This window comes from Colletes gigas, unplaced genomic scaffold, assembly GCF_013123115.1.
Source record: "Colletes gigas isolate AHSC1104 unplaced genomic scaffold, ASM1312311v1 Colletes_gigas_Sc00001, whole genome shotgun sequence".
In the NCBI taxonomy this organism is placed as follows: Eukaryota; Metazoa; Arthropoda; class Insecta; order Hymenoptera; family Colletidae; genus Colletes; species Colletes gigas.
In genome coordinates, this window is record NW_025106630.1 from 10,070,951 (window position 1) to 10,084,771 (window position 13,821).

Genomic DNA, 13,821 nt, shown 5'->3' on the forward strand with positions numbered 1-13,821 from the left:
CTCCGCTTGTACAGCTACTTGATAAAATTACTTATCAGTTGCTTGTCGGCGTTAATTACACACGGAGTCGAACAATGGTGGATGAATTTGTGGTTAAAGAAGCAAACGGATCTACGATTAGTACTCTGTGGCCTGTAACCACCTGATCCTAGGATCATAAGCGTGTAATCTACCCCCTAGCTACCACACCAAGGGGTTTAAACCCAGAATTACCAGCCCTCTCAGCATTCGACACCTTCTCCACTCGAAATACTCTCGGAAAGAACGTTTTCTCCGAAACAGATATTGCAGCGAGTTTCTCGAAAAGATCGATAGAGTCATTTCTACCGGAGCACGTTCTCACGATTGTCGGAATTAAACCGTGCGATCCGGTTCCGAAGCAGAGCAAAGCATGTTGTTTTAGACTTCTCGCCGCAACATATAATTTAAATAGAAAATATCCGAGCGCGTGACGCAACCGCGCAACAGCTTACGAATGCAACGATCGTACCTTGGTTTCTCCGGAGTCATTAAACTTAAGCCTAAATTGCCGGTCGCGGGACGAAAAGCGATCGTTCGCGAACGATCGAGAGAGAGAGGATCGCGCGCGCGTAGCCTGACCGCGGCGAAGCGGAGACGGAAGATCGATCGTCGGGGAAGGCAGTCACGGGTCGTCGAGGGTTATTCGATAAATGCTGGTGGAATCATGCCGCTGAACGGTTTACGATCGCGAAACATTAATGTCTCGCGGTGTGCACGGGCGGTCTAGCGTGCACGCGCGTATACAGTCGTACAGACACTCGTAATAACGATAAAGATCCAGCGGGGCTCGTCGGTCTTGTTAGAACGAGAGGAAAAATACCTGGCACCGCGGTTTGTTACCCACGACTATTCGAGTACGCGAGAGTTCAACGACTGCACGAGATCGATTCGCGGTCGCGAACGCCGATCGCCAACCGAGATTTCAAACGCACGTGAATTACGCTGTTTACGGAATTCGTGGGAGTCGAAGGGGCAAACTATGTTCTGTTCGTTGTAATTACTTCGTTCTTCGCTGATTTGGCTGATAGATCGAGAGTGATTCCTGACTTTGAAGCTTGTCTCTTGTACCCTCGGGTTTCTGCACGCTTCTTAACCTTCGGATTTATACGCGGCGGAAAAATGAAGATCGTTCCTGCGGAGTTCGAACGAGTCGAAGGCGGCGATATCGTTCCAGCGGCGGTTTCTAAGCCGACGGCCGTGCAATAACTTGGCAAGATATCCCCCGGAGGGTCTGTTCCCGAAGGAAGGAAGGATTATCTTGAAACGCGAAAACGCTCTTCGCCGTATCTCCGGCCGAGTTCGAGCGACGAACACGGCCACCGAAGAACCCGCGACCTCGACGGCCGGGAGATATCGAAACTATTCACCTACGATCGACCGCGACGTACGACCGCCATCCAGCCCCGCGCTATTCGCATTCGTTCTTCGACCGTATCTTTATCCGATTGTCTTCGTGCCAGTACCCGCCGAAAGAACCCGAGAATTTCTTGCAGACGCTCGAAACCACGCTGACTGCGCCAACCGATTTTCCACCTACGAGTCAACCGCACGAGATCACCGTGAAATTACCGTATTTCAGAATCTTTGAAGCAGACGCTAACGGAGATTAGCCAAATCTTTTAAACGATGCATCGATCTTCGAATTCTGAAGATTTTTTAATAATAGTCAATGTAAGGAGGCAAAGGCAATGGCGATCGAGCGTTCCGGCGCATCGGGGATCGACGAACCGGGAAAAGAAAAAGATGACTGCCGAAACCCGAGGATCTCGATGACGAAGGGATGAAGTACCGCGGATAATCCGGAAGAAACCCGACGCCTGCCGCAAACGGCAGTAGTTTTAGTGGCCGCGCGGCGAGCCCGACTAGCTGCGATCTAATCCTATTTTCGTTAGATCCGTTAATGGTTAATGGGAGGCAAAGTGGTCAGCGACCGGAACAAGGCCTAAGTCCGTCTTAAATCCTGTAGGAAGGGAAACCCTTGTAGCCCTTAGCCAAGGACCGTAATCCACGACGGATAACTATTGGCCTCTCGTCGACTTCGCGTAACCGTGGCACGTTGTCGATCACGAAATCTCCCGTCGATCGATCGATGAGACAAGGATCCCAAGTCACCGATATCTCTCGAAAGTCGTACGATTCGCGGGATCGATTTTACCACGAGTCTGTTCGTTCTGTTCGCGTGGCGTCTTGGGCGTCTTTCCGGTCGCGCGGACCGCAGACAATTCAAGTTCCGCAACGGAGAAGCATGCCCGCGGGAGAGGACAAACTTGCCGGTAGACGGACGATCGTTACGCGTTTATAATATGCAAGGGTGGAAACAATAATATCGTCGTTTCGGCAAGAGGCCCGGAGGATATCCTTCCGTGGGCAAATAACGCAACGCGCGGGATTAATCGGCTTCCAGACGTTGAATTTATGAAATTCGCACGGCGGGAACCCGGAGGTCCGACTCTGTTCGATCCCGTGGATCGGGAAAAATTCTCGAGGTGGACGCGTCGCCTCTGTTCGCCCCGAGACGCGAACCCCGGGGGTTGTAAATTACCGAAATAATCCGCGGGTTAATTCCCAGCGGCGGTTTATTACCTCGGTCCTGATCCGTCGAAATTAAATTCGTAAACGACCGAAGAAACGCGCCTAGATCGATCCGCGTTACCGTCCAACAGACGCGGAAACGATGATAAATTGAATCCAAGCGATGGCTTTTAGAATCTTTTATTTTTATAAATTTAGAGCTCGAGAAGAGGGGTTAAAGGAACCTCATTTCTTTCCTAATTATAAAAAAATGAAATCTCTGGCCTAGTAATTAGATCTGCTGATTAACCCTGGATCTACGGATCTGTCAGATTTGGGTCAAACTTTGAAAGCATCTGCCTTGTCGAACGTTCTCGTAAAGTGTCTGTATTTGTGTTTTGTGCAATATGGACGTTAATTAAGTAAATAAATATATTCGTGAAATAAACGTTCGCGGCAGGAACGCGGCTGTGGTGAACAATTTTTGCAACTAGTTTGGATTTTACAGATTTATGACGTGTGCTTGTTTGGGAAGCATGCAGAAAGCGTCTGTTCGTTTCATGAATAAATATAATAATATCAAAATTTAATTTTCCCTCGATGCAAAAAGTTTCCAAAAGCGAAACGATCTATAAATCTCGAAGGAAATGAAATGATACGCGAATGGATACGTAACGCTCATGATCGTATACGTCATATCTGATGTCAGATACGCAGTGACATACTACATGTCCGAACGTGAATGGTCATTCACCATCGTATGGGACCGTGTCTGGATCATACTTGGTACATGGCAATATATGGAATCGTATATTGTCGAATAATGTCACATACGAACTTGCATTATCGCCCACGATTGTACAAGATCATATCTAATTGTACGCGATATCTCATGCGTATCTGATCGTATGTATATGGATTCATAGGTGCAACTATACATCACCTGTGCTTGCATCGCGATATACTTTATTACGACCTCTTTTCCAACCAGTCTTGTAAAACTCGATCTAATTATATCCGACCTTTGGAATTAACATAGACCTAGCACCTGACGCGGGCGTATATCTTACATTGACATAAACGAACGTGTATTCGAGGGCATATTAACCGATACGAACTGAATAAACCTTTCCTCCTTGTCTGGTGAAGATACGTAAGAATCGAGATTTCAGTTTTCTTCAGGTATCAGCAATACACCTGCTCAGTGTTAAATTATTCTATTCGAGGTGGTTACTATTAATATTTTTCGCTCATTTGATTCAGACGAAGCACCCCTAATAATGTCAACCAGTAGTAGGTGAAGAGGATGCATAAGAATTGCGTTGAAAAAAGGGATTTTCGTTGGGTGAATCGAAAGAAAAGGAAAAGTTCGAGGCCGTAAGGCGATACGGTTGGGTTAGAAGGCAAGCGTCGAAGGCGGGTATCGATGGACGTCGCGCGGAGAGCAGCGGGGCGCGTAACACGAAAGCCACATTATACTATTCAAACGATTGCGGGCCAGGGCGCGCACGGTTAAGTTGACATTGTTGTTTCTGAGGGTGGCCCGGGGCCCTGCGAATATCTTAGCGACGCGCAGAAGCTATACACGCGTACACGTCGTCGTACAAGCCCTCCGGGGATGCGAGCGCTACGCTGCCACCGCCGCCTCCCGTCTTCCTGCCACCATATACTAATCAATAACCATGAATCGCTCCGGTAACAGTGGCATGCACGTTCCGTTGCACCGTTATTGTTGCCGGCCCCGCAGTGCTCGGGCTACCGTGAATATTATTATCGGCGACGATCCTCGCACGAGCCTAATCCCAAACCTCCGCGGCCCTTCCTGCGATTCCTAACGAGCGATATTTCGCGACAGGTGCGCGCGACGCTCGTCGATCCTCACCGATAACGAGCCTCGATCGCTCGCGGAACGACTTCCGATCGAAGAAAAAGAGGACAAACGGGCCGCCGGTATCCGCGAATAACAAGCATAATTCACGGTTTATGGACCGACTCGCGATTAGGGATCGTCTAATTGACGCGGGAATGATGAAACGACGCCGGGACCAGCCCCACGAAGGGGCGCGTTCGTTTTCTTACCAGCCAGCCACCGGAGCGCTTTTCACCGCTGCTAACATTAATCCCTGAAATTTTAATGGCCACGAGGCCGCGGCCGAATTTCAATAAGCTCGCGCCACCCTCGTGTCCCCACACCCCGGGGGGTAATCGATTCTCGCGACTTCCGGCTCGCCGCGACGTTCGTCTCCGCTCCATTTCCACCCTCGCTCGATCCCAACAGCCTTCGAGGCTCGTCTAGGAATTCTTTCGACGCTTTTTCGACTCGCTTCTAGCGTTATTTGGTAGTGATCTAGCCGTGTAATAAAATTTGGGGACGATTTTGTGAGAATCTCGCGTGCTCGACAGCCTACGGAGGTTGTCTAGGAATCGCAGAACCGATCCACGCATGTGTAATAAAATTGCAGGTTATTCGGCGTTCGCGAAGGTCGACGGTCCAAGGGGTATCGCGAGATGCGGAGGGGAGGGTGAAAAGACAAGGAGAAGAGGCGGGTAATCGTTAAACCGAGCCGATTCGAATCGGCCCCGGGGTGAGCGCGAGGGCTGACGTTCCGTCGACGACGATCTCTAATAAAGTTCAATTATCTCCGGAAACGTTAGGTACCGAGGGAAAGGTAGAGCATACAGAGGACGATGGGGGTAGGGGAAACGCGTCTGTGCCCCTAACGTCGAGACGAGAGAAAGAGAAACCGGGAGAGATGATAATCTAAACGATCGCAAAGTGGGCTGCAGAAACGCGCCGAAATTGGCAATAACAGGGTGGCGAAGGGCGGTAGCGGGGGGCCCGGGGTGGAGACCGGGCAGGAAGGGGCAGCGTAACGTATACGCGCTACGGCGGGGCTCCGGCGCGAACTTCCTATTCTGGTTAGCATTCAAATTGAATCTTCGTGGCGGCCGGTCGTGAAGAGTTACCCCCGTTAATGGACCTCGCAAACGCTCTCAAATTGCCGGCAGACTGCTGAGACGCGGCCCTACCTAATCTACCGGCTTGATTCTCCGCGCGGCTCATCGCCCTGCCCCCCAACCCCCCTACCCCCCTACGACCACGCTCGCGAATATCGCGGTGCTTTCCACAACGCGGACAGAAGCTGCTCCTTTGCACTCCACGAACATTTTACACTCAGGGTGGATTCCTCGATCTCTTCGAACACCGAGAATCCGATAAAAAATCGAGAAACTCAAGTGTTCTATCAGAAATCTGCTGAGATTAAATTGTTAGGCATGTCTGGAAATGCCTTTGGAGTTATGGCAAAATTTTTAGAAAATAGTTCTCCTTGTTTAGATGGAAGTTTATTAAGAAATTGATGAACTTTCGGACTTGGTTATCGGTTTCTCAGACTCGTTTCAGACTGCCACTTTTCGCGCAGACAATTTTATTCCACGAATTTGTACTCGCGTCGGCGCCGAGTTTAATGCTGTAAAAGTAAATGCGAAAAAGCAATTTTTCCCAGTCATTTATAAAAAGCAACTTTTACGAGGAACGATCGAACTGAAAAACCCGCACCCATATTTGTTCGATATCCTTCAAACGATATGTAAAACAAATTTCAACTCGACAGCTTCATTTTTGTTGGAGCTGTACGAACAAAATAAATTTTCGTTTTTCCAAGATACGCGCGACGGGGGAGTAAAATACATTTTTAAGTCACAAATTAAAGGTCTGAAAATACCGAGTAACGAGTAATTATAGTCTCACCGATGTATACATTTTAAACGAACGCGCACAATTATAAACTTCAAAGCAGTGGAATGCATAATGGAACATTTTCTGCATTTTCAACCAGTTTCTTTGAGGGTTGTTTCAGCATCGATGCGTGAAATACTTTTAACAAGTAGAAACGATATCATAGACTTCACCAGTCGGTTTTCACATCGAAATACTGCGTGTCAGGAATGAATAACAATCGTACCGCTTTAAAAACGACCATCGTTCTAGTGCAAAAGGTAAAGAGCGAACGTCGAACGCTCTCGACGCGACATGATCATCCTGAATAGGGCTCGAAATCCAGGAACCATATTCCGAGGGCGCGACTAACGAGGCGTCGCTAAATTTATATTCCAAGGAACTTCACCAAATTGGCACTAAAAAGGTACGAACTCGTACTTAAATCTCGTTTCGCGAACCGATCCGCAGCGTTTTATCGCGCCGGGGGAATCGCGCGAGAAACGATTCTGCGAAATGTCCGCAAATTGGCGACGACCTAACGAGCAGCTTATCAGTCGATGAGCCGCGCGAGACGCGCGTTACGAGCCGCGCGGCTCATTGGGCATCGATGTAATTCGCGGGGCAGACGACCAGAAACGGACGAGGGGTGACTACACCCCGTCCCACGGTTTCTTTTCTTCCGTTAAACCGAATTAGCCTGCTTGATTTAAAGCCCGGAAACGTTTTACCGGCTGAAAGGCCGCTTCTTTACTTTCCCGACGAAGGGCAGGCTCTCCCCCGGGCCTCGAGCCCGACGAACCTAATCGACTCGGGTTTCGAGACGTCGATAATCGAGTTCGAGGCATTCGGAGGCCGCGACCTGCGATCTTTCGCGAGCCTCGAAACCGAGACGTCGAGGGAAAACTAGAAGTTCGACTGTGCTCGGACGAAACTACCCTATCTCTGAGATTCGAAATGGCTAATTTGCCACCCCCCTGGTCCCAGGGGGAAAGGGCCCTTCGCCAAGATGGAGAAAGGCGTCTCGGAGACAAGCTACGACCGGCTACGTCTCCGTGTAATTCTATTAGAGGTAACTATGCGAGATCCGGGCCGCCCATCGTCCGCTGGATTTAATCTCGAACCCGCTCGACCGTACGATATTCTCCCGAACCATATTTCGAGGTCACGGAACCGCGATGGATACGAGAACCTCCAGAATCCCAAATAAATCCATTTCATTTCATCTTCTTAGAGATAAATAAGCTTAGGAGGTTTGCTTGCAATTTCGATTGGTAAAAATAAGAAAGCTTCACGTATTGGAAGTCACCCACCCCTGTCCACCTTCCAAACAATGTTCCCATTCGTCCGTGCATGAACACCGTTTGAAATTAGGCAACTCGTGGATTGAAAGGAACCGTTTGCTTGTGATTTCAGCCGAGCTCAAGATGGACGTTCTGCGGGAGAGGGAGGTGAAGGACAGCCTCGAGCGTCAGCTCCAGGACGAGCAGAAAGTCCGAAGTAAGTACTCGATTTCGACTCTTGCATGCGTTTTACGCCCCGTCTCTTTACGGCCATCGGGAAAATCGCGACGCGCTTCACGGTTCGCCGATAAATCAAGGAGTCGCGAAGAGACACGCTATAAAGCGTCGACAGGGTCCGGTTGGCGAGCACGTCCTATTATTCCTCGACGAGGCTCGTGTCAGCGAACCCCGGAACCCTCGTACCAACCCTGGAACGAGCCTTTCCGCGGGCTCGCAGCGTCGCGACTTTAATGGAAGGGTTGACGAGGGGGGGCGGGGAAGACGCAGGCAAAGTCGGAGCGATCGCCGCGGCCGAGTTTGTATCGAATGTCAGTCCGTAATAGAACGGTCGTCCGCGACCACCTACTCGTCGATCCTGCTACACCCACACCCCTTTGTCCGCTCGAGTTCTGTTCTTTTCGGCTCGCGTACCGATTTCTCCATTGTGCCGCGGCCCCACCGGGGGCCCCCGGGGAGATCGTCGCCGGTAGATTCCGGGACCGTCGGCGGAATGAATCATCGATTCCACGCGGGCACGCGAAATTTTCGAAAGCACGTAGCGGACGCGAGAGCGAATCGATTCGGCCAGAGTCGACGGCGAAAGAGTGGCGAAGGCAAACGAGAGTGGGAGGGGGAGAGCGTGGGCCGGGCAAATTCAATATCACGGATTTTCCCGGCAAAAGATGTCGGCGTCTCGGCTGACGCGAGCACAATGCGAGCCCCGATAAATATGTAAAAGTCGAGAAGACCGACGCGACGGGAGGAATATCCGCGCGCTTCGGGGCGGACGGTCTGGCCCGGCGATCTGGCTATATTGCCGGGGCGGAATGAAAAGGAACAGGGTGTATCCGGGACTGCGGCGCGATGGCGCGCGTCGATTTTGCTACTCTCTTTTTTTTTCCTTTTTTCTTTTTTTTTTTCATTCCACGGTTGCGCTCGCGACGCCGGACTCCGGAGTCCGGGGAAGTCGTCGCCGGCGCGTGGACTCGTTTCGGTCGATTCGCAGGAAAAACGAGTTGCCGGGCCCCCCGCGGTAACACGAGCCTGTGACAACAGCAGTCCATTAGTCAACCAGCTCAGTGTCAATACATGAATATGACAGCCGGTCTCACGGAACAGCCCATCCATCGCTTCGCGCGCCGGTTTCCCTCGTCTTCGCCCGTCCCCGCTTCCACCCCCGTCGCCGCCCATAATGTCAAGCGATATCGCAAATATAGGAAATAGTCCGCCGCCCCCTAGGACCATACAAACCTTTATCTTTCCGCGCGAAACATCCAGGGTGCGCGTGTACGGTTTCGCCGCGTGATCGATGCTACCGGGACGGATTTCGGTGGCCACGGCCAATGGACGCGGTTTTTTTCGAGGATTCGCCGCCGCGGCGGGAACGTAAGACGATACCTAATTTGCGCGAGGCCTCCTACGGCTACGACCCGGGACGATCGATCATCCCGTGGATATTGACGCACCCGCTTGTCGAGACCACCGTCTTTCATTCGGCTAATGACCGCCGCGTAAATAAAAAGGCGCGCGCGGGACAGGCTATCGGGTTATTCCGTAAGTAATGTCGCTTTCGCGCGCGTCTTTAATACATTAAGAAACGGACCGTATTGTGCTCGATGCCGGACGGCGAGACTAAAGCGTAGACTTTAGCGTGCGATGACCCGGCCAGGGAACCTTTCCGCGATACCCGATCGACTTCCGTTCGAGGGAATCCGATTGCGCGCGGTGGATCTTTCTCAGAATGGACTTTGAGCGTTAATGACGCGGGAAATGAACTACCAAGAGCCTTTGCGTCGGTTATCACTCCGTACGCGGTTAGAGTCTTTCAACCAGGAATGAATTATTGCACAATAATTAGACTTATTCATCTCCTATCCTCATCGATTTACTTGCTACGTGCCACGAGGAAACCGGGGAACCTTTTCGACAGAGGTCGAACGGAGTAGCAATAATTATCGATCAAAGACTTTAGTCATGGCCGGAGGTTTTTGCACGACCACTTTCGAGAAGTGGGTGTCGATAGAGCTGTCTAGCAACTAGCGTGGTCGACGAGCTCATCCAGCTAGCAGGATCGTTTTGTTTCGAATCATGTTCTCGAGAGTTTCGACGAAGAAGTTATCAAAGGGTTGCAATATAAGATCAGCTTCGTGTCTTGAAAATTATGAATACAATTACGTCGATTCATTCCCTTTAACATTTCAGCTTGAGAAATAATTGTTTCGTTCCCAAAGTGAATATCGTAGGAAAGCGTTAGGGAAAATCCAGAAAGCCCGAAGACGTTATCGGACGCGTCGTAGGCTTCTGGCAACGGAGGCAATTTGCGCAATAAGGAGAGACTCGCGGGAGGGTTGGAAGGGGCCGCGGTGTTATTAGCCCGTTTAAAGCCCCGCTTGGCATTTCAGTAAAGGTTGAAATCTCCGACCCCCCGCCGGGAGGCCGTATTATCTTAGCAGGGGTTGCAGGAGAAGTCGGCGCTCGTTTCTCGTTCGTCGCGGGCCGAGGGACGTCTAATGGGACACGCGTTGCTCGCGTCGAACAATGAGACGACCTTTGCAGGTCCGTGTTCACGGAGATACGACGAAATCCCGTCGACCATGCGCGAACGTTTGCTTTCGGAAGCAAGAAAAACCAAGAAACGCGTGTACACGCGAGAAAGACACCGGTTTTTCCCCGGCGATCGACATTTCCCACGTTGTCCCCGAGTTTACGTTAACCGGATTTCGAGAGTCGTTAATCGAGGTCTTGGTTTTTCGAACGATAACCTCGTCATCGCCATGGAGGAGAGGGACAAGGCTCGTCGTCGACGGCGCTAGGATAACAAATAGAACGCGGAACGGACCGAAGCGCGCTCTGGATTCGATCCGCGACCGGAAACTCTGGACGACGTTCTCTACGGCAAAAAGCTCCACGCCGCGCGTAAACCTCCGGGACCGAGAGCGCGAACGGACCACTTTGGGAACCGACAGCTGCCCTCGCCGCCGCTTTACGGGAACTTGCGGCCTCCTTGTAATTACCCAAACCTTTTGTCGCCAGAGGGAAACACCCCTTTCATCCCTAAACCTCCCCCAACCTGCTCCCTTCGGTTTCTTTCGACTCGCGAGACCTTTGACACCTGCGTCGCTTTTCCCCGAACGCTTGGCAACCTTTGGCCACGAGACAGGAATTACGGGAAAAATTCATAGTCCTCCGTTACGATCTATAAAATAGAATTTTCTCCGTAGTTGATCGAACAGAATACGTTTCTTGGCGTATAACAAATTCCAAGGGCATTTTTTTAAGATCATAATACGCACCTTGTAATTCCCGTCGAAGATTCGGGAGCGAGAATTACGTACGCAAATTAGCCCCGCGAGGTACCGGCTAACAGCGATCGAAGCGGCGTGGAGGAGCGAGAAAAAAGTCGTCGACGGGCACGACAAACGGAATTGAAACTGTACAATCAACGGGTACGAGATTTATACGCGACGCTCCTCGCCCCTTGAATTAGCCGGGCTGTAATGCCAGGATCGGGTGTCGGTGTAATTGGGACCCGAGGGACTCTGGCCGTTTCAACCCCACGGGTTCGACCGCGCCGGATCGTCACGCCATCCCCGAGTTTTCGTAGCCATCCGCGAACCGTGTCGACGCGCCGTTATCTCCCGCGGTCGAGAAATCATTTCGTCGATGACAGACCGGCCAACGCTGACCGTCGAACACAGGGAAAAATCCTACCCTCGACGATTTACCCCTTCATCGCCCGTGTCGAGCATTTCCAATCACGGAAACAACGGAACACGGTTGAATCGTCGGGTGCGTGGAACGTTCCCTATAAACGCACTATTATCATTACCATTTTATTGATTCACTCTAAATAGAACAGCGAAATAAATCTTTGGAAACATCGTAGAATAATATTTCCTACGTGGACGATAGTAAGGGTTGGCAAAACGCGAGCGTACGAGGAGAATATTTGTCGCGTAATAGTTTGCGAACGACGATGATAAGAAAGATCCTTGACACGCTATTCATCGACGGTATTGCAATTACCAGCGATGGATCCGCGCGCAGATAAAAAAACCCGTGGACGCGTTCGCCGAGGCGTCGGTCGCGACAGCACGCAAAGGAACCCGTCCGCAATTCCGATGCGTCGAGGCGTTATCCTCGAACGAGTGGAAAGCTAATTCTCAAAAGAGCTGGCGACGGCGACAACAACAACAGCAACGGGTACGGACAACGATGACGTCGGTGCTCCCGTGCGTAACGATAGCTGATTTGCTTTGAAGTGAACGTTTACACACACCGATCTCCGTAACCCCTCCGACATTGTAACTGCGTCGAGGCTCAAGGGGTGGCAATCGGGGATAGAACGTTGGCTCGCCCTCGTCTCCGTCTAACCGTCGGGGGCCGGTCGACGTCGTTTCTCCTCCTAGACGACGCCACTGACGCGCGCCGCGCACGGAAACGTGCCGATTACCACCCTTCCTGCCTTCCCGTTTGCCTACGAATCCTTTGCGCGACCATTCTGATTCACTGAATACCGGTCCGCGAACCAAGTCACCGCCGTGAACAAACATTAGGAACCTCCGCCGAGGGTGGCCGCTGTTCCCTCCGGAAACGCGAGCCGCTGAAAAACGCCGGTGCTTTCCGGTCGAGTTGACCGCCGCTTCCGCCTTTCGAAATCTTCAACACCTTTTGCGCTCCTGTTTAACCCTCCAGCGGACTCTCAATCTCGAATTGGTAAATGGAAATCAACTTCCCTTTAAAGCATTTAAAGAATAAAGCAGCGGCCCCGATAATCCACTCAAGGGTTAATCAGGTTCAGGACGTTTGTAGGTTATTCTCTATAAAATTTCTAACGGTGAAGGTTGAAACAGAAATGCTAGAACGTTTAATGGTATATCCAAAAATTAGTTTTCTATGGAGTTTCTGGATTTGGGGGACGAAGGGGGGATTGACGTCAACGTAGGAGACCGCGGGATCCCCTGGACGCGTTGGGAATAACGTCGTGGGCAAAGGCAAATGTAATAGGCTGTAACAAAGAATCGAAAAGGGGAGGGATAGGGGGGGGGCGGGGGAGGAGTAACGGAGGTTCCAGCTCGATCGACGCTGCGAGGAAGCGAGAGCAGGTCGGGCAAAGGGTTCGACCGCTCGGCAGCCGGCTTACTACCCCCTTTGTGGCAGTTTAGCGTTTCATGTCGTATTCCGACTCATTGGAAATTGAGGAATAGAGAAGAGGCGCAAAAGGGATACGGCTTTGAGATAAAAAGAACGTCGTGTGGCGACGGTGCCGCTTGGCGACTGCTCTGTCACCGCGACCCCCTTCCGCGAAAACAAACCCTTCCAGGCCCCGGCGGCGGGGGCGGTCGCGGCCGCGCCACGACAAAGGTGTCGCCACCGATCGGGCACCCTTTTGGTCTTTCGGGTGTACGCGTCTGTCGTCGCCGTCGACGCTGTCCGCCGGGCTCCGAGACTTTTCGCGAACCCTTTTTGTCCGCTTTGTCGTCGAGTCAACGACAGTCGCGCCAGAGAGAGAGCGTAAAACGTAGGAAAATCTTGAAAAAGTCGAGCAACGCGATTAGAGGGAGGTTCGATCGGTGGACCCGGGCTGCCCGGCGGTCGGTGTTCCCCGTTGGAAGCCGATACGCGGCTAGTATATCCCAGAAGGCAGCTATATCGTCGAAGAGCCGATGCTGGTGGCTACAAGGGGGTAGGTGCCGCGGTCACTTTGTGAACTAACCTGGCTTTGCCCGCTGTTTAATTAAGTCTCGCCGAGACTACTCGTCCTCGCCCCCTTTCGCTCACTCCGTTCCTCCCTTTGTCCCTCTCCCCGTTCCTCCGGCTCTCCGTTGTGTGCGGAGAGAGCACGAGAACCCCCGCTTGATTTTGCTCTCTCCGGTGGCCCTTCAATGGCCGGGAGCCTCGTCTCTCGCTTTGCGCCCACACCCGAGCCCCGGAGACCTCGTGTGTCGTGAATATGACACTGCCGTCTCTCTTCCTACCCCCTCACTCTCTCTCTCTCTCTCTCTCTCTCTCTCGGATAGCGAGAAAAAAATTAAATCACAGCCACTGTTACGACGCGACCAAAGGGTA

The 13,821-nt window shown here is 51.6% G+C and overlaps 1 protein-coding gene across 1 annotated transcript in view; it reads left to right on the plus strand.

The window, feature by feature from the left end:
* Positions 1–13,821, plus strand: part of LOC122405381 (dachshund homolog 2) — a 184,666-nt gene that overhangs the window by 129,459 nt on the left and 41,386 nt on the right. The window contains exon 8 of the mRNA XM_043410074.1: positions 7,667–7,750. Within this exon, the coding sequence (XP_043266009.1) occupies positions 7,667–7,750 (84 nt within the window). The remainder of the gene's footprint in view (positions 1–7,666; positions 7,751–13,821) is intronic.